This window comes from Chiloscyllium plagiosum, unplaced genomic scaffold (genome assembly GCF_037043375.1).
Source record: "Chiloscyllium plagiosum isolate Xiang-an unplaced genomic scaffold, Cpla_swu_hap1 HiC_scaffold_14, whole genome shotgun sequence".
Lineage (NCBI taxonomy): Eukaryota > Metazoa > Chordata > Chondrichthyes > Orectolobiformes > Hemiscylliidae > Chiloscyllium > Chiloscyllium plagiosum.
Genome location: NW_028270152.1, coordinates 3,145,742 through 3,173,361, shown reverse-complemented (window position 1 = coordinate 3,173,361; position 27,620 = coordinate 3,145,742). Strand labels below are relative to the sequence as shown.

The 27,620-nt window shown below is 49.7% G+C and overlaps 1 protein-coding gene across 2 annotated transcripts in view; it reads left to right on the top strand.

Moving 5' to 3' along the window:
* Window positions 1–27,620, top strand: part of lamb2l (laminin, beta 2-like) — a 206,593-nt gene that overhangs the window by 168,369 nt on the left and 10,604 nt on the right. For both annotated transcript variants that reach the window (XM_087994040.1, XM_087994039.1), the window contains exons 28-32: window positions 350–591; window positions 14,852–15,055; window positions 16,972–17,116; window positions 23,356–23,563; window positions 24,994–25,135. In XM_087994040.1, coding sequence (XP_087850166.1) covers window positions 350–591; window positions 14,852–15,055; window positions 16,972–17,116; window positions 23,356–23,563; window positions 24,994–25,135 — 941 coding nt within the window. The remainder of the gene's footprint in view (window positions 1–349; window positions 592–14,851; window positions 15,056–16,971; window positions 17,117–23,355; window positions 23,564–24,993; window positions 25,136–27,620) is intronic.

Genomic DNA, 27,620 nt, shown 5'->3' with positions numbered 1-27,620 from the left:
TAAGAGTTAAAAAAATCAGACCGTTTGGGTCAGTCAAAGTGACAGTGAAGCTGTGAAATTGTCCTAAAAACCCAGCCAGTTCATGAATGTCCTTTGGGTTGGAAACCTCCTGTCCTTACCCAGTCTGGGGTTCAATGTGACTCCATTCCCTGATTCATTCATCACTGGCCTCTGCAGCATCTTATAAGCCATTCAGTTCAATAAGGCAGCTTCCCACTGTCTGATGAGAGAGTGGGTGATGGATCCTCATCTAATCAATGCTTTTTACCCCCTGAGGAACTGCACCGTGTACCTCCAGCTCATTGAGAAACATCTCAAACCTTAATGATTGGAAACCTGTCTTTTACAGAGCTCTATGATTCAATGCTCAAGTATTACCAGGAATCCTGTGAAGCTGAGAGAGTGGTGAACGGGTCAGTATCTGGTCCATACAGCCCAGTCGTACAGTCAGAGGATACAAGACATGAAACAGAGAGACTCCTTCAGGAACAGGAAAATACCTTCCGAAAGACAATGGCTGCTCAGAGGAAACAGCTGAAGGATTTGGAGAATAAAGTCAAGGAGCTAATGGTGGAAAGCATCAATGAGAAGGTCAGGGAGTAAATCTCATTCTCACAGCGGCGATAATACAGCCAATAAAAGTAGCCTCAGAAAAATCATTATGACCTGGAAATGGGCAAGGTGTCTGTGTGTCTGTCTGTGTGTGTCTGTCTGTGTGTGTCTGTGTGTATTTGTGTGTGTGTCTGTCTGTCTGTAATGTGTGTGTGTTCGTGCTCCTGGGTCCCAGTCTTTCTCCACCTATCAGGATACCAGACTGTAAGATTTTCACAGAGTCAGTGAATTAGGTCCCCCCCAAGGTATCTGTCCAGTTAAGGAGCACAGACACTCCAATTTAAGTTCTTCAGCCTCCCCACTGCTCAACCTTGCTCTCCCCCTTTCAGAATCTCGTCAGATCCCTGAGCTTCTTGATTGCTTCAATATCTATGTTTTGGCTGTTTATGCCTCTGCCCAGCACTCGTGAAATTATATTTAAAATTGCATTGAAAATGTAATGTGTTGTTTTCAGAGTTTCTGCTGGCTTGGACAAATCACTCTGCTGCTGTTCCACCTCTGGCCATCAGGTGGCAGGAGCTGACTGTATGTGGCAGTTCAAGGCCGGCTCAGTTGGCTGGGGAGGTGGATTGTGATGTAAAGTGAGGAAGACCATGCAAGCTCTGAGTTCTCAGCCTCACCTGAGGTGTGGTCATGAGCAGGTTAAACTCCTTACAAGTTGTTTCTGTCCAACGAGAGAAGCCAATGTGCAAACAATAACTGTCTACGATGCTAGGATGATCATATTGAGATGTGATTTGTTCTGTTTTATTGAGCTGGGTATGATCACCCGCTGAGAAAGATTCTGGAAAGACACTTGTACATTGCCAGCAAAGGTCTGAGGTTCCTTATTTACATCAGGAAGTAAATAGGGGCTTTATATAGCCCCTATTGATACATTTAAATTAGAGTCTTCGATCAGTAAGAATCATGGACTGGTACAGCACAGAAACAGACCATTCAGCTCTTTATTCGTATTGGTTACTCTTTCAAAGATGAAAATGTGTTGCTGGAAAAGCGCAGCAGGACAGGCAGCATCCAGGGAACAGGAGAATCGACGTTTCGGGCATAAGCCCTTCTTCAGGAATGAGGAAAGTGTGTCCAGCAGGCTGAGATAAAAGGTAGGGAGGAGGGGCTTGGGGGAGGGGCGTCGGAAATGCGATAGGTACTCTTTCAAAGAGTTAAGGGAGGCACAGAGTCAAAGCCAGAAATTGCTGGAGAGATTCAGCAGAACTGGCAACATCGGTGGAGGGAAAGCAGAGTTAACATTTTAAGTTCAATGACGCATTCTGTTTCGGAAGGACGTTAATTGACCTACTGAGTTCCTGCTGGATTTCCCATTCCCTGCTCTCTCCCCTTTACTCTGCAAGTTATTTTTTCCTAGGGTAGGCACTCAACGTCCTTGTGAAATAGTTGGTCATCTCTGCTCCCAATCTGGGCAGTGGGTTCCAGGTTGTTACCGCTCGATGTGATAAAAACATTTTTCGCCATATTCCCGACTCCAACTCGCACCCAAAACAAACATCTGTGTTGCCTACACATGTATCATCAGTGAGAGGGAACAGCATTTCTCCATTGAGTTGATTAGATTAGATTACCTACAGCGTGGAAGCAGGCCCTTTGGCCCAACATGTCCACACCGGCCCTCCAAAGAGAAACCCACCCCCCTATCTTTACCCCTAACTAAGCCACCTAACACTATGGGCAACTTAGCATGGCCAATTCACCTAACCTGCACATCTTTGGACTGTGGGAGGAAACCGGAGCACCCGGAGGAAACCCATACAGACACATGGAGAATGTGCAAACGCCAGACAGACAGTTGCCCGAGGTAGGAATTGAACCCGGGTCCCTGGTGCTGTGAGGTAGCAGTACTAATCAGTGAGCCACCATGCCACCCCACGAGTTGAAGGAGCTTGATGAATTCCCTCTGACGTGACTGTTCACTAAAACTGAAATCCATGGAATTAAGACAAATTACTGAGCTGGATTAGAAACTTGCTGAACAAGAGGAGGCAAAGCCAGATTAATGAGCAGGTATTTGAATGGGCAGCGTGTGATGACAGAAGTCCCATAGGGATCTGTGTTGGGGCCTCAATTCTTCATCCTTTTGATATATGACTTAGATGATGGGCTATCCGAATTCGCTGCTGATACAAAGTTGGTCATTTTAGAAGCAAGCGTGAATATTCCCAGACAAAGTAAATAGACAAAGCTGTGACAAATGGATTTCATAAAACATAAAATTAAAGCTCATGGGTTTGGGGGCTAGTGTATTGAGATGGACAGGAAACAAAGGTTAGGAATGAACAGGTGTTCTTCCAAGGGGCAGGCAGTGAGTAATGGGATACTGCAGGGGTCAGTGCTAGGGCCCCAGCTATTCATACGATATAGTCATGATTTGGATGAGGAACTGACTGTACTATCCCCAGGTTTCCAGGTAACACAAAGCTGGGTGGGAGGGTGAGCTATGAGGAGGATGCAGAGATGTTTCAGTGTAATGGGGACAGGCTGAGGGAGTGGGTTAATGCATGGCAGATGCAGTTTAATGTGGATCAATGTGGGGTTAACCACTTTGGGAGCAAGAACAGGAAGGCAGATTATTATCTGAGTGGTAATCGACTGAGAAAGGGGCGGGGTGCAATGAGACCTGGAAATCTTTGTTCACCAGTCGCTGAGAGTAAGTGTTCAGGGGCACCAGAGGATGAAGAGTCATTCAGACTCAAAACGTTAGCTTCCCATCTCTCCATGAATGCTGCCTGATCAGTGTGACCTCCAGCATTTTTTGCTTTCAGTACAGATTCCAGCATCTGCAGTAATTTGCTCTTCCAAGGTAAATGATAAGTTTGCTTTCATAGCGAGAGGATTCAAGTGGGGATGTCCCACTGCAATTACACAGGACCACGGCTGGAGTATTATGTGCTGTTTTGTGTGCAGTCCTTACCTGGGAAAGGATATTTTGGTGATGGAGGAAGTGCACTGGAGGTTGACCAAACTGATTCCTGGGATTGCAGGAGTGACGTATGAGGAGAAATTGGATCAGTTAGGACCATATTCACTGGAGTTAAGAAGAATGAGGGGGATTCTCATAGAAACTTACAAAACTCTAAAGGACTAGACAGAATTAACACTGGACGGATGTTCCCAATGGACAGGGAACCTAGAACCAGGGTCACAATCTTAAGGATATGGGGTAGGCCATTTCCAACTGAGATGTGGAGAATGTCTTCACCCAGAGAGTAAAATGCTCCACCACATAAAACCAGTTGAGGATAAAACATTGAATGTTTTCACGAAGGAGTTAGATTAGTTCTTGGGGCTCGAGGGATCAAAGAGCCTGGGGCAAAAGCAGGAACAAGTGACTGAGTTGGATGATCAGCATTTAATGGTGGAGCAGACTCAAAGGGCCGATGGCCTACGCCTGCTCCAATGTTTCAGTATCAGAAAAGAGAAGCTCATTCACCTTGGACATGAGAAGCTCTCAGTTCTCTCCTCACTAAATGGTGGAAAATGAACAGGAACATTCTTGGAGCTTTGGGATTCGAAGTAAACAGAGTGTTAAAATTTCATCAACAAGTACAGGAATAAACCAAAAGGCCATAGGAATGCGGATCTTTCTATTGAGAAGAATAGAATACAAAGGGCTGAAGCTTTACCTCCTGAGCACCATGCCTCAGGAACTGCCTTCAGAGAGGGTACAGTATCGAGTCACTAGAATAAGACCCTAACTCTGAGGGTTAAATTACAAAGGCAGATTAACCAAACACTGGGATTGAGAAAATTATAGGTCGGTTTGATAGACATTTTCAAGATATTAATGGAAGCAGATCAACCATGATCTCAATGAGTGGTGGGAAAGGCCAGAGGGGCTGAATGGCCTACTCCTGATACTATGTTCTTATGAACAGATAGGATAGATAAGTTAATATGTGATTTAACAGTCATAAATCTAATTCTGATCATTATTCCTTCATTAAAGGTCTTAAGGAAGGTGGGTCAAAGCCTTAAACCTGTGTCCCTTCAGCTGCTATGCCATCAATAAATAGGAATCATTTATCTTTGGTGACCTTATACTTTATCCAACTCAATCAAATCTCATCCCTTCCCCCGCGTGCGCAAACGCACACAAACACACCTCGCATACGTTTTTGCCCCTGGGAGAACAGCTTCACCTTCTCTGACTGTAAGTCACCATGAAAGTGATTGGAGATTTCTGTGAGAAGTTCTAAGCCACGTGAATAAGGCTGGAGATATATTGTACAGTCAATTCCAGCAGATATGTGATGATGTGCCACATCGAAGGTTAGTAGCAAACTTAGAGCTGATAGTGTAGGGAGTAAGATACTTGGAGGGAGAGTGGATTGGTTAGCTAACAGGAAGCAGAGACGAAGGATAAATGAGTCATTTTCAGGTTGGCAAGGTGTAACAAGTTATAATCAATGATGTGGATGAAAGGACCAGAGGCATTGAGTTAAATGTTGATTTGATTTTGATTTGACTTATTACTCACATGTATCGAGATACAGTGAAAAGTCGTGTTTTGCATGCTATCCAGACAAATTATACCTGACATAAGTACATCAGGATAATAGACCAGAATGCAGAATATAGTGCTATAGCTACAGAGAAGGTGCAGATATATTATTTGAGAGGTCATTCATAAGTCTGGTAACAGTGGGGAAGAAGCTGTTCTTGAATCTGTTGGTATATGTATTCAAACGTTTATATCTTCTGCCGATGGAAGAGGGTGGAAGGGAGTATACCCGGATTGGGCGGGGTCCTTGATACTGGCTGCTTTCCTGAGGCAATGGGAAGTATAGATGGAGCCAATGGATGGAAGGCTGGTTTCTGAGATGGTCTGGGCTGTGTTCACAACTCTCTGTAATTTTCTGGGGTCTTGGGCAGAGCAGTTACTATATCAAGCTGTGATGCATCAGATAAGTGCTTTCTATGGTGCATGCATAAATGTTGAGAAGAGTCATTGTGGATGTGCTGAATTTCCTTAGCGTTCTGCTGGTATCATATATCCGGGTAGAACATAGAACATAGAACAATACAGCACAGAACAGGCCCTTCAGCCCACGATGTTGTGCCGAACATTTGTCCTAGCTTAAGCACCCATCCATGTACCTATCCAATTGCCGCTTAAAGGTCACCTAAGATTCTGACTCTACCACTCCCACAGGCAGCACATTCCATGCCCCCACCACTCTCTGGGTAAAGAACCCACCCCTGACATCTCCCCTATACCTTCCACCCTTCACCTTAAATTTATGTCCCCTTGTAACACTCTGTTGTACCCGGGGAAAAAGTTTCTGACTGTCTACTCTATCTATTCCTCTGATCATCTTATAAACCTGTATCAAGTCACCCCTCATCCTTCTCCGTTCCAATGAGAAAAGGCCTAGCACTCTCAACCTATCCTCGTACGACCTATTCTCCATTCCAGGCAACATCCTGGTAAATCTTCTCTGCACCCTCTCCAAAGCTTCCACATCTTTCCTAAAGTGAGGCGACCAGAACTGCACACAGTACTCCAAATGTGGCCTAACCAAGGTCCTGTGCAGCTGCAACATCACTTCACGACTCTTGAATTCAATCCCTCTGCTAATGAATGCTAATACACCATAGGCCTTCTTACAAGCTCTATCCACCTGAGTGGCAACTTTCAAAGATCTATGAACATAGACCCCAAGATCCCTCTGTTCCTCCACCTTACTAAGAACCCTACCGTTAACCCTGTATTCCGCATTCTCATTTGTCTTTCCAAAATGGACAACCTCACACTTGACAGGGTTGAACTCCATCTGCCACTCCTCAGCCCAGCTCTGCATCATATCTAAGTCCCTTTGCAGCCGACAACAGCCCTCCTCACTATCCACAACTCCACCAATCTTCGTATCATCTGCAAATTTACTGACCCACCCTTCGACTCCCTCTTCCAAGTCATTAATAAAAATTACAAACAGCAGAGGACCCAGAACTGATCCCTGCGGAACGCCACTTGTAACTGGGCTCCAGACTGAATATTTACCATCTACCACCACTCTCTGACTTCGACCGGTTAGCCAGTTTTCTATCCAATTGGCCAAATTTCCCTCTATCCCATGCCTCCTGACTTTCCGCATAAGACTACCATGGGGAACCTTATCAAATGCCTTCCTAAAATCCATGTATATTACATCCACTGCTCTACCCTCATCCACATGCTTGGTCACCTCCTCAAAGAATTCAATAAGACTTGTAAGGCAAGACCTACCCTTCACAAATCCGTGCTGGCTAATCAAGCAGTGTCTTTCCAGATACTCATAAATCCTATCCCTCAGTACCCTTTCCATTACTTTGCCTACCACCAAAGTAAGACTAACTGGCCTGTAATTCCCGGGGTTATCCCTATTCCCTTTTTTGAACAGGGGCACAACATTCGCCACTCTCCAGTCCCCTGATACCACCCCCGTTGACAGTGAAGACGAAAAGATCATTGCCAACGGTACTGCAATTTCCTCTCTTGCTTCCCACATAATCCTAGGATATATCCTGTCAGGCCCGGGGGACTTGTCTATCCTCAAGTTTTTCAAAATGTCCAACACATCTTCCTTCCTAACAAGTATCTCCTCTAGCTTACCAGTCCGTTTCACACTCTCCTCTTCAACAATACGGTCCCTCTCGTTCATAAATACTGAAGAAGAAAAAAAATTACAAGAGTAATTTGTGAGATGGTGTAAGGAGTCTGTGAAGAGAACGCCCCCACGTCACCACGCCTAACCCCGCCCCTTCGCCGATCTCCGACAGCATGCCCAACCCCGCCCCCACGCCGATCTCCGTCCCTGTTCCCAGGCCTAACCCCGCCCCCACTCCCAGCTCCAGCCCCACACCAGGTCCCAGGTCCTAGCTCCCAGCCCTGCCGTGTTTTCACCATCTCTCCAGACCTACCCCTCTCTGAGGATGAAAGATCAGTCCTCAGCAGAGGCCTCACCTTCATTCCCCTACGCTCTCGGATTAATGAGTTCAACACACGGCGTGATATCGAACAATTCTTCCGCCGCCTTCGCCTCCGCGCCTACTTCTTCAATCAAGACTCTCGCCCACCCTCTGACGACCCCTTCTCCCACCTCCAACACACCCCATCCACCTGGACACCCCGTGCTGGCCTCCTACCTGCCCTCGACCTCTTCATAGCCAACTGCTGCCGCGATATTAATCGCCACCTGAACTCCCCCACCCCTCTCACCCACTCCAACCTCTCACCCTCGGAACGCGCAGCCCTCCACTCCCTCCGTTGCAACCCCAACCTCACTATCAAACCAGCAGACAAGGGAGGCGCGGTAGTAGTTTGCCGCACCGACCTTTACACCACTGAGGCCAAACGCCAGCTCACGGACACCTCCTCCTACTGCCCCCTTGACCATGACCCCACCCCCCCCCCACCACCAAACCATCATCTCCCAGACCATCCATAACCTCATCACCTCGGGGGACCTCCCATCCACCGCCTCCAACCTCATAGTCCCACAACCCCGCACCTCCCGCTTCTACCTCCTGCCCAAAATCCACAAACCTGACTGTCCCGGCCGACCAATTATCTCAGCCTGCTCCTGCCCCACCGAACTCATCTCTGCATACCTCGACACGGTCCTGTCCCCCTTAGTCCAAGAACTCCCCACCTACGTTCGGGACACCCCTCATGCCCTCCACCTCCTCCATGATTTTCGCTTCCCCGGTCCCCAACGCCTTATCTTCACCATGGACATTCAATCCCTGTACACCTCCGTTCCCCCATCACGAAGGACTCAAAGCCCTCCGCTTCTTCCTTTCCTGCCAACCAGTACCCTTCCAACCAGTACCCTTCCACTGACACCCTCCTTCGACTGACTGAACTGGTCCTCACCCTGAACAACTTCTCTTTCCAATCCTCCCACTTCCTCCAAACCAAAGGAGTAGCCATGGGCACCCGCATGGGCCCCAGCTATGCCTGCCTCTTCGTAGGATATGTGGAACAGTCCATCTTCCGCAACTACACTGGCCCCACCCCCCCACCTTTTCCTCCGCTACATCGATGACTGTATTGGCGCCGCCTCGTGCTCCCACGAGGAGGTTGAACAGTTCATCCACTTCACCAACACCTTCCACCCCGACCTCAAATTCACCTGGACAGTCTCAGATTCCTCCCTCCCCTTCCTCGACCTTTCTATTTCTATCTCAGGCGACCGAATCAACACTGACATCTACTACAAACCGACGACTCCCACAGCTACCTAGACTACACCTCCTCCCACCCTGCCCCCTGTAAAAACGCCATCCCATTCTCCCAATTCCTTCGTCTCCGCCGCATCTGCTCCCAGGAGGACCAGTTCCAAAAACGTACAACCCAGATGGCCTCCTCCTTCAAAGACCGCAATTTCCCCCCGACGTGGTCGACGATGCCCTCCACCGCATCTCCTCCACTTCCCGCTCCTCCGCCCTTGAGTCCCGCCCCTCCAACCGCCACCAGGACAGAACCCCACTGGTCCTCACCAACACCCCACCAATCTCCATGTACAGCGCATCATCCGCCGTCATTTCCGCCACCTCCAAACGGACCCCACCACCAAGGATATATTTCTCTCCCCTCCCCTATCAGCATTCCGTAAAGACCACTCCCTCCGTGACTCCCTCGTCAGATCCACACCCCCCACCAACTCAACCTCCACTCCCGGCACCTTCGCCTGCAACCGCAGGAGGTGCAAGACTTGCGCCCACACCTCCCCCCTCACCTCCCTCCAAGGCCCCAAAGGAAACTTCCATATCCGCCACAAATTCACCTGCACCTCCACACACATCATCTACTGCATCCTCTGCACCCGATGTGGCCTCCTCTATATTGGGGAGACCGGCCGCCTACTTGCGGAACGTTTCAGAGAACACCTCTGGGACACCCAGACCAACCAACCCAACCACCCCGTGGCTGAACACTTCAACTCCCCCTCCCACTCCACCAAGGATATGCAGGTCTTTGGACTCCTCCATCGCCAGACCACAACAACACGACGGTTGGAGGAAGAACGCCTCATCTTCCGCCTAGGAACCCTCCAACCACAAGGGATGAACTCGGATTTCTCCAGTTTCCTCATTTCCCCTCACCCACCTTGTCTCAGTCAAATCCATCGAACTCAGCACCGCCTTCCTAACCTGCAATCTTCTTCCTGACCTCTCCGCCCCCACCCCAGTCTGACTTATCACCCTCACCTTGACCTCTTTCCACCTATCGCATTTCCAACGCCCCTCTCCCAAGTCCCTCCTCCCTACCTTTTATCTTAGCCTGCTGGACACACTTTCCTCATTCCTGAAGAAGGGCTTGTGCCCGAAACGCCGATTCTCCTGATCCTTGGATGCTGCCTGACCTGCTGCGCTTTTACAGCAACACATTTCAGCTGTGAAGAGAACTAGACAGGTGAAGTAATTGCTGAAAATTGTGTTGCTGAAAAAGCGCAGCAGGTCAGGCAGCATCCAAGGATCAGGAGAATCACATTTCGGGCATCAGCCCTTCTTCAGGAATGAGGAGGGTGTACCAAGCAGGCTAAGATAAGATAGGGAGGAGGGACTTGGGGGAGGGGCGTTGGGAATGCGATAGGTGGAAGGAGGTTAAGGTGAGGGTGATAGGCCGGAGAGGGGGTGAGGGCGGAGAGGTCGGGAAGAAGATTGCAGGTCAAGAAGGTGGTACTGAGTCCGAGGGTTGGGACTGAGATAAGGTGGGGGAGGGGAAATGAGGAAGCTGGAGAAATCCGAGTTCATCCCTTGTGGTTGGAGGGTTCCCTAGGCGGAAGATGAGGCGCTCTTCCTCCAGGCGTGGTGTTGCCATGGTCTGGCGATGGAGGAGGCCAAGGACCTGCATGTCCTTGGCGGAGTGGGAGGGGGAGTTAAAGTGTTCAGCCACGGGGCAGTTGTGTTGATTGGTCCGGGTGTCCCAGAGGTGTTCTCTGAAACGTTCCGCAAGTAGGCGGCCTGTCTCCCCAATATAGAGGAGGCCACATCGGGTGCAGCGGATGCAGTAAATGATGTGTGTGGAGGTGCAGATGAATTTGTGGCGGATATGGAAGTATCCCTTGGGGCCTTGGAGGGAAGTGACGGGGGAGGTGTGGGCGCAAGGTTTGTATTTCTTGCAGTTGCAGGGGAAGGTGCTGGGAGTGGAGGTTGGGTTGGTAGGGGGTGTAAGACCATAAGACATAGGAGTGGAAGTAAGGCTATTCGGCCCATCAAGTCCACTCCGCCATTTAATCATGGCTGATGGGCATTTCAACTCCACTTACCCGCATTCTCCCCGTAGCCCTTGTGACATCAAGAATTTATCAATCTCTGCCTTGAAGACATTTAGCGTCCCGGCCTCCTGTGGCAATGAATTCCACAGGCCCACCACTCTCTGGCTGAAGAAATGTCTCCGCATTTCTGTTCTGAATTTACCCCCTCTAATTCTAAGGCTGTGCCCAGGAGTCCTAACGGAAACAATTTCCTAGCGTCCACCCTTTCCAGGCCATGTATTATCTTGTAACTTTCGATTAGATCTCCCCTTAACCTTCTAAACTCTAATGAGTACAATCCCAGGATCCTCAGCCGTTCCTCGTATGTTAGACCTACCATTCCAGGGATCATCCGTGTGAATCTCCGCTGGACACGCTCCAGTGCCAGTATGTCCTTCCTGAGGTGTGGGGCCCAAAACTGGACACAGTACTCCAAATGGGGCCTAACCAGAGCTTTATAAAGTCTCAGTAGCACAACAGTGCTTTTATATTCCAACCCCTCTTGAGATAAATGACAACATTGCATTCGCTTTCTTAATCACATATTCAACCTGCATGTTTACCTTTAGAGAATCCTCGACTAGTACTCCCAGATCCCTTTGTACTTTGGCTTTATGAACCTGATGAGGGAGTCGCGGAGGGAGTGGTCTTTCCGGAACGCTGATAGGGGAGGGAAGTATATCCCTGGTTTGGAGGTGGCGGAAATGACGAAGGATGGTACGATGTATCTGGAGATTGGTGGGATGGTAGGTGAGGACCAGTGGGGTTCTGTCATGGTGGCGATTGGAGGGGCGGGGTTCAAGGGTGGAGGAGCGGGAAGTGGAGGAGATGCGGTGGAGAGCATCATCAACCACGTCTGAGAGGAAATTGCGGTCTTTGAAGAAGGAGGCCATCTGGGTTGTTCGGTATTGGAATTGGTCCTCCTGGGAGCAGATGTGGCAGAGGCGAAGAAATTGGGAATATGGGATGGCGTTTTTACAGGGGGCAGGGTGGGAGGAGGTGTAGTCTAGGTAGCTGTGGGAGTCAGTCAGTTTATAGTAAATGTCCGTGTTGATTCAGTCGCCCGAGATAGAAATGGAAAGGTCTAGGAAGGGGAGGGAGGAGTCTGAGATGGTCCAGGTGAATTTGAGGTCAGGGTGGAAGGTGTTGGTAAAGTGGATGAACTGTTCAACCTCCTCATGGGAGCACAAGGTAGCGCGATACAGTCATCGATGTAGCGGAGGAAAAGGTGGGGGGTGGGGCCAGTGTAGTTGCGGAAGATGGATTGTTCCACATATCCTACGAAGAGGTAGGCATAGCTGGGGCCCATGCGGGTGCCCATGGCTACTCCTTTCGTTTGGAGGATGTGGGAGGATTGGAAAGAGAAGTTGTTCAGGGTGAGGACCAGTTCAGTCAGTCGAAGGAGGGTGTCGGTGGAAGGGTACTGGGTGGTACGGCGGGAAAGGAAGAAGCGGAGGGCTTTGAGTCCTTCGTGATGGGGGATGGAGGTGTACAGGGACTGGATGTCCATCGTGAAGATAAGGCGTTGGGGACCGGGGAAGCGAAAATCATGGAGGAGGTGGAGGGCGTGGGTGGTGTCCCGAATGTAGGTGGGGAGTTCTTGGACTAAGGGGGACAGGACCGTGTTGAGGTATGCAGAGATGAGTTCGGTGGGGCAGGAGCAGGCTGAGACGATGGGTCGGCCGGGGCAGTCAGGTTTGTGGATTTTGGGCAGGAGGTAGAAGCGGGCGGTGCGGGGTTGTGGGACTATGAGGTTGGAGGCGGTGGATGGGAGGTCCCCCGAGGTGATGAGGTTATGGACGGTCTGGGAGATGATGGTTTGGTGGTGGGAAGTGGGGTCATGGTCAAGGGGGCAGTAGGAGGAGGTGTCCGCGAGCTGGCGTTTAGCCTCAGCGGTGTAGAGGTCGGTGCGCCAAACTACTACCGCGCCTCCCTTGTCTGCTGGTTTGATAGTGAGGTTGGGGTTAGAGCGGAGGGAGTGGAGGGCTGCACTTTCCGAGGGTGAGAGGTTGGAGTGGGTAAGAGGGGTGGAGAGGTTGAGGTGGTTAATATCGCGGCGGCAGTTTGCTATGAAGAGGTCGAGGGCAGGTAGGAGGCCAGCACGGGGTGTCCAGGTGGATGGGGTGTGTTGGAGGTGGGAGAAGGGGTCGGCAGAGGGTGGGCGAGAGTCCTGGTTGAAGAAGTAGGCGCGGAGGCGAAGGCGGCGGAAGAATTGTTCGATGTCTCGCCGCGTGTCAAACTCATTGATCCGGGACCGTAGGGGGACGAAGTTGAGGCCTCTGCTGAGGACTGATCTTTCATCCTCAGAGAGGGGTAGGTCTGGAGGGATGGTGAAAACACGGCAGGGCTGGGAGCTAGGACCTGGGACCTGTGTGGGGCTGGAGCTGGGAGTGGGGGCGGGGTTAGGCATGGGGGCGGGGTTAGGCATGGGGGCGGATTTGGGCATGGGGGCAGAGTTGGGCGTGGGGGTGGAGTTGGGCGTGGGGGCGGGGATATATTTCCCTCCCTTCCCCATCAGCGTTCCGGAAAGACCATTCCCTCCGCGACTCCCTCGTCAGGTCCACACCCCCTACCAACCCAACCTCCACTCCCGGCACCTTCGCCTGCAACCGCAAGAAATGCAAAACTTGTGCCCACACCTCCCCCCCTCACCTCCCTCCAAGGCCCCAAGGGATCCTTCCATATCCGTCACAAATTCACCTGCACCTCCACGCACATCATTTATTGCATCCTCTGCACCCGATGTGGCCTCCTCTATATTGGGGAGTCAGGCCGCCTACTTGTGGAACGTTTCAGAGAACACCTCTGGGACACCCGGACCAACCAACCCAACCACCCCGTGGCTGAACACTTCAACTCCCCCTCCCACTCCACCAAGGACATGCAGGTCCTTGGACTCCTCCATCGCCAGACCATAGCAACACGACGGTTGGAGGAAGAGCGCCTCATCTTCCGCCTAGGAACCCTCCAACCACAAGGGATGAACTCAGATTTCTCCAGTTTCCTCATTTCCCCTCCCCCCATCTTATCTCAGTCCCAACCCTCGAACTCAGCACCACCTTCCTAACCTGCAATCTTCTTCCTGACCTCTCTGCCCCCAACCCCCACTCCGGCCTATCACCCTCACCTTGACCTCCTTCCACCTATCGCATTTCCAACGCCCCTCCTCCAAGTCCCTCCTCCCTACCTTTTATCTTAGCCTGCTGGACACACTTTCCTCATTCCTGAAGAAGGGCTCATGCCCGAAACTTCGATTCTCCTGCTTCTTGGATGCTGCCTGACCTGCTGCACTTTTCCAGCAACACATATTTCAGCTCTGATCTCCAGCACCTGCAGTCCTCACTTGCTCCCAGGTGAAGTAATTGGGCAACAGTTTGGCAGATGAAACATAATGTGGGTGAATGTGAATTTATTGACTTTATCAGGAAGAACAGACGTACAGAAACAGAGGCAAATGGGGCACAAAAATAAACAACTGCAGATGCTGGAAATCAGAAACAAAAACAGAAACTGCTGATAAAGCTCAGCATGTCTAGCAGCATCTGTGGAGAGAAATCAAAGTTCATGTTCCAGATCGAGTGGTCCTCCCTGAGAACCCCTCGTTACATGGGACGAGTTTAGTTTGGGGAACTTGGTCAGCATGAATGAGTTGGACCGAAGGGTCTGTTTCTGTGCTGTATAACTCTATTTAAATCGAGTGAGATTACATAACACAGGAGTACATAGGGATCTTGTACATGAGATTCAAAAAATTAGTATCAGCTTCAGCAAGTGGATTGGAACGGAATGTTATTTTTATTGCACCGGGAATGGAATGTAAAAGCCAAGGTGGTTCCATTTGGTTGACCTAGCAATTGGCAAGTGCACATCTGGAGTAATGGCCACACGTTTGGTTCTTGATTTAAGAAAATATGTTTGAGCCAGTTCAGTGAAAGCTCACTCCCTGCTGGGTACTTTTTCTGACTGTGTTTACTGTTGCGATCCAGGTGTGTGGTTCGTCCAGGGGCCAGAGCTGCGATACAGACCCGTGCGGCGGTGCCAATTGTCAGGATGATGCGGGGAATCGTCAGTGTGGAGGAGAGAGCTGCTCTGGGGCTCTCAGTGAATCCATGGAGGCTCTGCAGAGAGCAACCAACTCAACCATCATGCTGCAGGACATTCAGAACCAACTCGACTCTGTCTCTCAAAGGGTAGGTAGCAATGCAGAGAGGAAAGAGAGAGAGAGCAGGGAGCGACATGGGAATGGGACAGTGAGGGAGAAGGAATGAGATTGAGGGATACATGGGGAATACAGGAGAAGCAGAGAAGCTGGGGAGTGGAGGAATGCAGTATGATGGGTGGGTATGTAGACGAAGATGCAATGGATGAAGGAAAAGGGAAGAAGAAGAGGGAGAATTACAGAAAACACTCAGTGCAGAGCCATGAGGATAATTCATCCTAACATCTGGGAATCAGTGTTACTGGACAGTGACAGTTTCTGAGGCAGGAGTACAATCACATCAGATATGGACACCAACATTTGAGACCGTTAATCTGCTTTAACGATGCTATTTCTGTTCTTCTTCCATGGGACAACAATGAAAGCAAAATACGGTGGACGCTGGAAATCTGAAATAATTCAGACAGTGCTGAACAATCTCAGCATGTCCAACAGCATGTGGCAAGAGAGAAACAGTCTGTGTTTTAGAACATAGAACATAGAAGAATACAGCGCAGTACAGGCCCTTCGGCCCTCGATGTTGCGCCGATCCAAGCCCACCTAACCTACACTAGCCCACTATCCTCCATATGCCTATCCAATGCCCGCTTAAATGCCCATAATGAGGGAGAGTCCACCACTGCTACTGGCAGGACATTCCATGAACTCACGACTCGCTGAGTAAAGAACCTACCCCTAACATCTGTCCTATACCTACGCCCCCTTAATTTAAAGCTATGCCCCCTTGTAATAGCTGACTCCATACGTGGAAAAAGGTTCTCACTGTCGACCCTATCTAAACCCCTAATCATCTTATACACCTCTATCAAGTCACCCCTAAACCTTATTTTCTCCAATGAAAACAACCCCAAGTGCCTCAGCCTTTCCTCATACGATCTTTCTACCATACCAGGCAACATCCTGGTAAACCTCCTCTGCACCCGTTCCAGTGCCTCCACATCCTTCCTATAGTATGGCGACCAAAACTGCACACAATACTCCAGATGTGGCCGCACCAGAGTCTTATACAACTGCAACATGACCTCAGTACTCCGGAACTCAATTCCTCTACCAATAAAAGCCAGTACGCCATATGCCTTCTTCACCGTACTATTTACCTGGGTGGCAACTTTCAAAGATTTGTGTACATGGACACCAAGATCCCTCTGCTCCTCCACACTACCAAGTATCCGACCGTTAGCCCAGTACCCCATCTTTTTATTACTCTTACCAAAGTGAATCACCTCACACTTAGCTACATTGAACTCCATTTGCCACCTTTCTGCCCAGTTCTGCAGCTTATCTATATCCCGCTGTAACCTGCCACATCCTTCCTCACTATCTACAACTCCTCCGACTTTCGTATCATCCGCAAACTTGCTCACCCAACTTTCTAACCCCTCCTCCAGGTCATTTATAAAAATGACAAACAGCAATGGTCCCAAAACAGATCCTTGCGGAACACCGCTAGTGACGGCACTCCAAGATGAACCTTTGCCATCAACTACTACCCTCTGTCTTCTTCCAGCCAGCCAACTCCTAATCCAAACCTCCAACTCACCCTCAATGCCATTTTGAATCCAGCATTAATTTTCTCTCAAGCTGATATGAGATAGGTGACTGGCATTTAATCAGAGACCTTTACCTAACATTTCAGAATTCTCCTCCCCCTACACTATCTATTGGTTGCAATCTCCTGCAATGTCCAACAGGAAACCGCTCCAGTGTCCGGCAGGGAATGTGGTGGGCTCTGTTATTCTGTCTCTAAGTTGGGAAGTTTGGTTTGAATGAGGCACTGGCCTGAGGTGTGTAGGAGGAGATGAATAGCCACACATTTGCTGCTGGGTGGTCTCACCAAGTGTTGAGGAGCATGCATTCAGAATACTGATGCTCTGTATCTTTCCACAGATTGAGGAGATACACAGCCAAGCTGAAGAGTCAAAATCTAAAGCTGCCGCTACACTGCAGAAAGCATCCGACACAAAAACCCACATCACAGCCACAGTGGATGATCTACGCAAATTCATTAAGGCGGTGAAAGACTTTCTCAATGGTGGGTTATGCTCCCTCTGCTCTTTTAGACTAAAAATAAAGCTCCCTCTACATGTGTCCATCAATCATTCCCAGGACAGGGACAGCATGGAGTTAGATACAGAGTAAAGCTCCCTCTACACTGTCCCCCATCAAACACTCCCAGGACAGGGACAGCATGGGGTTAGATACAGAGTAAAGCTCCCTCTACACTGTCCCCCATCAAACACTCCCAGGACAGGGACAGCACGGGGTTAGATACAGAGTAAAGCTCCCTCTACACTGTCCCCCATCAAACACTCCCAGGACAGGGACAGCACAGGGTTATATACAGAGTAAAGCACCCTCTACACTGTCCCCCATCAAACACTCCCAGGACAGGGACAGCATGGAGTTAGATACAGAGTAAAGCTCCCTCTACACTGTCCCCCATCAAACACTCCCAGGACAGGGACAGCACGGGGTTAGATACAGAGTAAAGCTCCCTCTACACAGTCCCCCATCAAACACTCCCAGGACAGGGACAGCACGGGGTTAGACACAGAGTAAAGCTCCCTCTACACTGTCCCCCCATCAAACACTCCCAGGACAGGGACAGCACGGGGTAGATACAGAGTAAAGCTCCCTCTACACTGTCCCCCATCAAACACTCCCAGGACAGGGACAGCACGGGGTGGATACAGAGTAAAGCTCCCTCTACACTGTCCCCCATCAAACACTCCCAGGACAGGGACAGCACAGGGTTAGATACAGAGTAAACCCCCCTCTACACTGTCCCCCATCAAACACTCCCAGGACAGGGACAGCACAGGGTTAGATACAGAGTAAACCCCCCTCTACACTGTCCCCCATCAAACACTCCCCAGGACAGGGACAGCACGGGGTTCGATACAAAAAACCCCATAAAACAAAACAGCCAAAGTAGGCCATTCAGCCCATGGGGTTTGAGATACAAATCAGTGAGATCGTGGCTGATCTGATCATCCTCAACCCCACCTTCCTGTCTCTCCCCCTTAACCCTCGATCCCCTTCCTTATTAAAAATCTGTCTGTCTCAGCCTTGAGTATCCTGAATGACCCAGCCCCAACAGCCCTCTGTGGGAAAGAATTCCACAGATTCACTCCCCTCTAAGGGAAGAAATTCCTCTCCATCTCTATCTTCAATGGGTGACCCCTTACTCTGAGATGATGCCCCTCTGGTCCTAGACTCTCCCACACGGGGAAAATACTGAGAAAGCCTTAGTATAATTAGACAAATCAAGCGTAGCTTTATGAATGGGAGCCGATGCTTAACGAGGTTTTTGAGAATGTAACTAATAGAATAGATAATGGAGAAACAATGGATGTGGAGTATTTGGATTTAAAAGATTTCAAAAACAGGTCCTGAATGATGGGATTGGGGGTAATATACCAGGAGGGGTTGGTTATCAGACAGGAAGCAGAGAGTGAGAGTAAATGGATATTTTCCCAGGCTGCAGGCAGTGACTGTGGGTGTACCATAAGGGTGAGTGCTGGGGCCCCAGCTATTCATAAAATGTATCAATGACCTGGATGAGGGAACCAAACTCAATATTTTCAAGTTTGCTGACAACACAGAGCTGGATTGGATTGTGAGGAGGACGCAAAGAGGCTTCAGGGTGATTGAGACAAGTTGGGGGAGTGGGCAAACACATGGCAGAATACAGCACAACGTGACATATACATAAATTACTTACCGTGTGGAAACAGACCCTTCAGCCCAACAAGTCCACACCGACCCGCCACCCACCCAGACCCATTCCCCTACCTTTACCCCTTCACCTAACACTATGGGCAATTTAGCATGACCAATCCACCTAACCTGCACTTTTTTGGATTGTGGGAGCACCCGGAGGAAACCCACGCAGACACGGGGAGAGAATGTGCAAACTCCACACAGTCAATCGCCTGAGTCGGGAATTGAACCCGGGTCCCTGGCACTCTGAGGCAGCAGTGCTAACCACTGTGCCACCGTGCCGCCCTTCAGTCTAAAACAACTACAAGACCAAGTATTAGTTAAGCAGGAATATCTTGGGAAGTGTGGATGTACAAAGGGACCTGTGTGTCTTTGGACAGTGAATGTAGACAGGCAGGCACACAGGAATAGCAGTTGGCCATTCAGCCCCTCAAGCCTGTTCCAACATTTAATGAATCATGGCTGGTCTGAGGCCTAACTCCATATACCTGCCTTTGGCCCATATCCCTTTACTTAACAAAATGTATCTATCTCGGATTTAAAGCTAACACCTGATTCAGCATCCCCTGCTGTTTGTGGATGAGATTCTAAACCGCTCCCACCCTTTGTGTGTGTGAAATGTTTCCTAACATCTCTCCTGAACAAAAGTCAGGACTGCAGATGCTGGAGATTAGATTTGAGAGTAGGGTGCTGGAAAAGTGCAGCAGGTCAGGCAGCATCCGAGGAGCAGGAGAGTCGATGTTTCGGGCAAAAGCCCTTCATTATTCCTGACAAAGGACTTTTTCCCGAGACATCAATTCTCCTGCTCCTCGGATGCTGCCTGACCTGCTGTGCTTTTCCAGCACCACACTCTCGACTCTCCTGACCGGTCTGGTCCTAAGCATATATTGACCTTCATTGCGAGAGGATTTCAGTTCAGAAGGAGGGATATCTTACTGCAGTTATACAAAGTCTTAGTCAGAGCTCCTCTGGAACACTGTGTGCAGTTTTGGTCTCCTTATCTAAGAAGGGATAAACTTCCCATAGAGGGGGAGTGCCACAGTTGCACACTAGAATTAGAATTATGTTTTATTGTCACGTGTACTCAAGTACAGGAGCACAGTGAAAAGTGCACAAAGTCACCATTTCCTGCACCATCTCAGGTAGAAAGATACCCAGGACCAAATCTTTAGGTATAAATTAGAAAAAAATTAAGAAATAAAGTTAAAAGTTCAGCATTACAGTTCTTCTAAAGCAGAGAAAGAGAAACAAGAAGAAACCAGATGGAACAGACCGACCCGCACTGCCGCTCACCTCGAGACCAGGAGTCCCCACACTGCCCATCAACTCAAGACTGGGAGTCCCCTCACTGTCGCTCACCTCGATCCTGGGAGTCCCCTCACTGCCACTCACCTCAATCCCAGGAGTCCCAGCACTACCCCTCACCTTGACGCCAGGAGTCCCAGCGCTGCCCCTCACCTTGAGGCCGGGAGTCCCCGCATTGCCCCGCACCTCAAGACTGGGAGTCCCCGCACTGCCCCTCACCTCAAGACTGGGAGTCCCCGCACTGCCCCTCACCTCGAGATTGGGAGTCCCTGCACTGCCCCTCACTTCGAGACTGGGAGTTCCCGCACTGCCCCTCATCTTGAGACCGGGAGTCCCCCGCACTGCTCCTCACCTCGAGACCAGGAGTCCCCGCACTGCCTGTCACATCGAGACCAGGAGTCCTCTGCATTGCCCCTCACCTCGAGACCGTGAGTCCCCCACACTGCCCCCTCACCTCGAGACCGGGAGTCCCCCACACTGCCTGTCACCTCAAGACCTGGAGTCCCCCACACTGCCCCCTCACCTCGAGACCGGGAGTCCCCCACACTGCCCCCTTCACCTCGAGACCGGGAGTCCCCCACACTGCCCCCTCACCTCGAGACCGGGAGTCCCCACACTGCCCCCTCACCTCGAGACCGGGAGTCCCCCACACTGCCCCCTCACCTCGAGACCGGGAGTCCCCCGCACTGCCCCCTCACCTCGAGACCGGGAGTCCCCCACACTGCCCCCTCACCTCGAGACCGGGAGTCCCCCGCACTGCCCCCTCACCTCGAGACTGGGAGTCCCCCGCACTGCCCCCTCACCTCGAGACCGGGAGTCCCCCGCACTGCCCCCTCACCTTGAGACCGGGAGTCCCCCGCACTGCCCCCTCACCTCGAGACCAGAAGTCCCCCGCACTGCCCCCTCACCTCGAGACTGGGAGTCCCCCACACTGCCCCCTCACCTCGAGACCGGGAGTGCCCCGCACTGCCCCCTCACCTCGAGACGAGAAGTCCCCCACACTGCCCCCTCACCTCGAGACCAGGAGTCCCCCACACTGCCCCCTCACCTCGAGACCAGGAGTCCCCCACACTGCCCCCTCACCTCAAGACCAGGAGTCCCCCGCACTGCCCCCTCACCTCGAGACCGGGAGCCCCCGCACTGCCCCCTCACCTCGAGCCTGGGAGTCCCCCGCACTGCCCCCTCACCTCGAGCCTGGGAGTCCATGCTGGCCCAGCTCACTGCCACTGAAGCCGTCCTAGGGCGGGAGGTAAGTAGAAAGGAAAGAAAACCATGAAACGAGAAAAAAAGAAGAAATGAAGTGGATGGAGCAGAGGAGGTTTGGCTCAGGAGCCCTACCCTGTCGCCATCTTGGGCTAATACTGGGGATGGCAGGATTGGTGTATGAGGAGAAATTGGTTCACCTGGGCCTACATTCAGGAAAGTTTAAAGGATGAGAGGAGATCTGATAGAAACTCATCAAGTTCGAGTTGGACTGCACAGAGCAGCTGCAGGGAGGAGGTTTCCTCTGGGTGAGGGCGTCTAGAACCAGGGGACACTGTCTCAGGATACGGGGTAAAGAGGAAACATTTCTTCAGTCAGAGGGTGGTGAACCTGTGGGATTCTCGACCACAGGAGGCTGTGGAGTTTTGGTCTTTGAATATATTCAATAAAGACATTGATAATTGATGGATAGCAAAGGCATCCAGGGATATGGGGAGAAAGCAGGATTATGGCACTGAGATAACTGATTGGTCAGGATCAGATTGACCAGACAGAGCAGGTTCAAAGAGCAACATGGCCTCCTCCCGCTCCTGCGATGTATCTAAGAACCTTCCCTGGGCTAGCTCCACTACCAATGATGCTGCCTGACCTGCTGTGCTTTTCCAGCACCACTCTAATCTAAACTCTGGTTTCTAGCATCTGTGTCCTCGCTTTTGCCTAGCTCTACTACCAGTCTATCGTCTCTTACATAGGAGTTCACAGTATTCCTGCTGTGATCTGACTTGTGCCATGTATAGTTTTAGCAAAACCTCCCTAATTCCATTCCCTTTGAAATAAAGGCCAACATTCAATTTGCCTTCTCTATTACCTGCTGAACTTGGGATGGGATTTTTATTTTTTTTGTGATTCATGGGCAAGGATTCCCAAATCCCTCTGTGCTGCAAGTCTTTGTAAAGTCTTTTGCCAATTAAATGATAGTTAGCTCCTCTATTCTTCCACCGAAATGCACAAGTTAGCATTTCCCCACATTACGTCCCGTCTGTCAAGTTCTTGCCAACTCACTTACCCTGTTTATATCCCTCTGCAGACTCTGTGTCATCCTCACAACGTGCACTCCCACCTGTGTTGGTGTTCCCAAGAACATTGACAAGGAATGGTCAGCAACAGAGAGATGGCCTTCCTTCAGCAACAGTGACTAACTTCAGCTGAAGATGGGTTTGTTGTGCAGATAAGAGATTTCATCCAGAAAAGGCAGAACACCAGCTCTCTGACACATCCTGCCAACTGCTCCTACACCATGACACGAGCACTGAACACCCAGCCGAGTCACTGACCTCTCCTCCTCTGGAGATCGTCTCTCCAAAGAGCCGAATGAGACAGACCCATAAAACCATCAGAAATAGGAATAGTAGGCCATTCAGCCCTTCGAGCCTGCTCCACCATTCAATAAGATCACAGCTAATCTGACATTTCTCACACCCACTTTCCATAAGACCATATGGTATAGGAGTGGAGGTAAGGCCATTCGGCCCATCGAGTCCACTCCGCCATTTAATCATGACTGATGGGCATTTCAACTCCACATTTCCTGCCCCTTCCCTGTAACCCTTGATTCCCCGAGTGATCAAGAATCTATCGATCTCATCCTTGAATATACAGAAGGGATCTGCCCCACTGCTCTCTGTGTCAAAATGTTCCAATGACTCTCAGTCCTCTGAGGGAAGAAATTCCTCCTCATCTCTGTCTTAAATTTATTCTGAGACTATGCCCTCTGGTCATAGACTTTCCCAAGAGGGCAAACATCCCCTCAACATTGGCCCTGTCAAGCACCTTAAGAATGTGATATGTTTCAATGAGATCACCTCTCATTCTTCGAAACTCCAGTGAGTAGAGTTGTGTGAGTAGAGTGAGTCTGTGGAACCTTTGCTGATAAGATAATCCCTCCATCCCAGGGCTCATCCCACCCACTGGTTGCGATTAGTAATGCTGTGGGGAGCTGTTTCAAACATTCTCCCTGACTGAATGTTGCTTGTTTCCCAGAGGAAGGCGCAGACCCAGAAAGCATTGAGCTGTTGGCCAACATGGTCCTGAACATCTCGTTCCCTGTCAGCTTGCTGGACATTCGCAGGATCCTGCAGGACATTAAAGACACCATGGCAAACATCAAGAACGTCGACACAATCCTCAACGACACATCGCGAAATCTACAGCTCGCTCAGCAACTGCTGCAACGGGCTGAGAAAGTGAAGTGAGTGTTGGTGCAGTGTTTGGGGTGGGGAGAGGGAACGGAGGGTGAGGGGACTAGTACGATGGGGAGTGGAATACAACTGAGGGGCAGAATGGAGAGATACTGAGGGATGGGGAGAAAGAGGGGAGAGAGGGAAAGAAAGGGATTAGAAGTAAGGGAGGCAAAGAGGGAAACACATAAGTGATAGAAGGGGTGAAGCCACAGGGAGGAGAAGAGGGAGTGAGCAAGGAAGTGCAAGCAAAGGTCATTGTAAAGGAGATCATCCCCAGGTGTCTGTACAGTATAATTGGGCCAAGGAAAGAAATAGGAGGGCAGCAATGCCTCTCGTGTTGAACAGCTTGTCAGTAATGTCGCAGCTTGACAGTAATATCCACATTATTTCCACAATACATCTTCCTTTTTGTTCTTTAAAGCCCAGTTACACCATTCCCTTTCCTGCTTGTTCTCCCTCGCCTATCCTCAGCCCGCCATGGTTTGTGTATGTTTGTGTTTGACTCTGGGTTTCTCTCTGGGTTTTCCGACCCTGTCTAGTCTCAATCCTTTACAGTACTGAAGGACCGCACTTAGGCCATCATGTCTGCACCAGTCAACAAAATTCTGACTTTACACTCATCCCATTTGGCCCATTGTGCTGGCGGTGGAAATGCAAGTGAATATCTAAATGCTGCTTAACTGTTACCAGAGGATCTGACTTAGTCACTTTTTCAGACAGTGAGTTCCAAGTTCCCACCAACCTCTGGGTACGAACTGTCTCCTCAACTGCACTCTTACGCTTCTAAGTCTTATTGTAAATGTATCCCCCTGGTCACTGCCCCTACCATGCGGGCACACACACACTTCACGTGCACACACACACACACTTCACGTGCACACACACTTCACGTGCACACACACACACATACTTCACATACACACACACACACTTCACGTACACACACACACACACACACTTCACGTGCACACGGATACACACACACACACTTCACGTGCTCAATTCACGTGCACACGGACACACACACACCCCTTCCTCCCTACTATCAATGTCCCTCATAAAGTTGTAGACTTCAAACAACAACCCTCTCATCAGCCCCAGTGTATCCAGTGAGCAACATCCTGGACAATCTCCTCTCTTCCCCCTCTAGAGCAATCCCATCCTTCCTATAGTGCAGAGACAAGAACTGCACACAGTACTCCAGCTGTGACCCGACCAGAGTCCTGTACAGCTCCAACATCACCACCCTGCTCTTGGATTCTGTGCCGCAATGAATAAGGAGAAAACTATCCCATATGCTTTCTTAATCATCTTATCTACCTGCCCTACCTCTGTCAGGGTTCTGTGGATATTCACATCAAGGTCACAGGGGCCTGTCACAGGCTCCTCATCTCGCCCACTCATTTCTGTCTATTTTGATTTTTCTTGTGTTTTCCAGGAATCGAGCTGCAGAGGTAAATGGTGATGTGACTGAGGTAAAACTCAGTGTGGAAGATGCAAACTCCAAGCTGGTGTTAGCTGAGGAATCACTGCAAAAGGCCAGGAATAACACTTCTGATGCTGAGGATTCCATCAGGAAGGTAAGTTTCTCGGTGCCAGTGGATTGCCGTGCAACAGGAATTGTTGTTCTGTCATTGAACTCATAAAACAGGCAACAAGGTGCTTAGGATGTAGTTTCAGTTTAAAATTAGCCTGGAAATTAAAAGCTCAACTCTGTAAAGGTGAGGTACTTTGATTGTTGTTGAAACCCACCACTTCACCGATGTCCTTGTCCACTTGATGCCTTGACCAATCTGGATCCATATCTGGCTCCAGCCCTGACAGCACTGAGATTGACTGAGGTCTGAAGAAAAGTGATCAACCTGAAACATCACCGTTCTGTGTATACACACTGTGGGTTTTAGAACATAGAACAGGAACGGGCCCCTTGGCCCATGATGTTGTGCCGAACATGATGCCAAATGAAACTAATCCCTTGGTCCATATCCCTCCATTCCTTGCATATTCATGTAATTATCTAAAAGTCCCTTAAAAATCATATCGTATCTGCCTCTACCAGCACTCCCTGGCAGCACATTTCAGACTCCTACAGCTCTCTGTGTAAAAGACGTGCCCATCACATCTCCTTTGAACTTTCCCCCTCTCCCTTTAAATACATCTCCCCTTGTACTAGATATTTCAACCCTGGGGAAAAAGATTCTGATCCCCAACCCTATCTGTGCATCTCATAATTTTATAAACTTCTTCCAAGTCTCCCCTCAGCCTCCATTGCTCCAGAGAAAACAGCCTGAGTTTTTCCAGCCTCTCCTTATAGCTCATACCCTGTAATCCTGGTAAACCTCTTCTGCACCCTCTCCAAAGCCTGCACATCCTTCCTGGAATGTGGTGACCAGGATTGAATGAAATATTCTAAGTGTGGCCTAACCAATGTCTTATAAAGCTGCAACATGACATCCTGACTCTTGTACTCAGTTCCCTGATCAATAAAGGTAAGCATGCCATACACCTTCTTTCCCACCCTATCTGCATGTGTAGCCACTTTCAGGGAGCTATGGACTTGAACCCCAAGATTCCTCTGTACATCAATGCTGTTCAGAGTCCTGCCATTAACTGTATACTTTTCCTTAACATTTAATCTCCCAAAGTGCAGCACCTCACACAGATTACACTCCATCTGCCATTTCTCTGCCCATATCTACAACTGATTTATATCCCACTATATCCTTTGACAATCTTCTACTCTTTCCACAACTCCACCAATCTTTGTCTCATCTGCAAACTTACAAACCCACCCAACCACATTTTCATCTGAAGTCATTGATATTTATCACAAACAGCAGAAGTCCCAGTGCAGATCCCTATGGAACGCCGTTAGTCACAGACCTCCAGTCTGAAAATCATCCTTCCACCACTACCCTCTGCCTTCTACAGGCAAGCCAGTTCTGAATCCATGCAGCCAAGTCACTGTGGATCCCATGCATCTTAATTTTCACCATTTTCTATTCTTTTTAATCATAATTGCCCCTCATCTTCCCTTTGATGTAGCCCAATAGTTGCATCATTGCTCCCGAACAGGGTAACAACAGCCAGGCAAAAAACATCAGTCCCCCCCCCCCCCCCCCCCAGGAACAGACAAAAGGGAAAACAAATGGTACAATGAGGAGTTGGAGGATTTCCCACTGGAAACTTTGACGTTGCCAAATTTTATAATTTATTATACACACTCAGAGGGTCATAGCTCTGGAAGGAACAGTGTTGACCCTGAGGATTGGTCTGAACAGGAGAGTGAAGGGCAAAGGGATGTGAGGGAGACATGAACAGGGATGATAAATGTGACTGGATTTTTTTGCTGTGTGCAGGGTAAAGGCAGGTTCAATGTTAGAATATCTGTGTCCTTGCTTTGGAATTATTATCAAATGGGCTCCACAATGTGGTTTAGTTATCCCTTCATTTATTTTTAATATGTTGGACCTGGCAACTTGCCTCAGGGTGATATTGAGTGTGATCATTCTGTGATCAGTATCCCCCAGGGTCCCCTACAGTCCATTTCCTCATCAATTTCCTGGTCAGGGTGAAATAAAGCTCAAGGACGTTGTTGCATCTTGATGTTTCAGTCAGGCTTAGGGTCACAAAGCACAAGTTTACTGTGATCACTGCAATGCAGCCTGAAGCCACACTCCCCAGCACAAACTCTATTCCTGCTGGTCCAATTCCTCTGCAGAGCTACTCTCTGAGGTAGAAGCAGACAGGTTGACATTTCAGCATCCGATTTGACCTTGAGCTGAACATCCATCTTCTCTCCATCACCGACGCTGACGAATTCCAATTCCACCTTCTCCACTCCCTAACCCCTGCCTTAGTTCATCTACTGTAGAAACAATCATGGGAACCTTTGTTACTTCCACCTTCATTAGCTCCACATTGAGCTGCTGGCTCATATCTAACTCACTGTAAACCTCAGCTCATTGTAAATTCTGCAGCTTGTGTCTGAACGCACACCATGTTACTTTTCGCCCATCTCCATGTGCTGCCCGGGCCCGAAGCTCCAGAATTCTCTCTCTAACC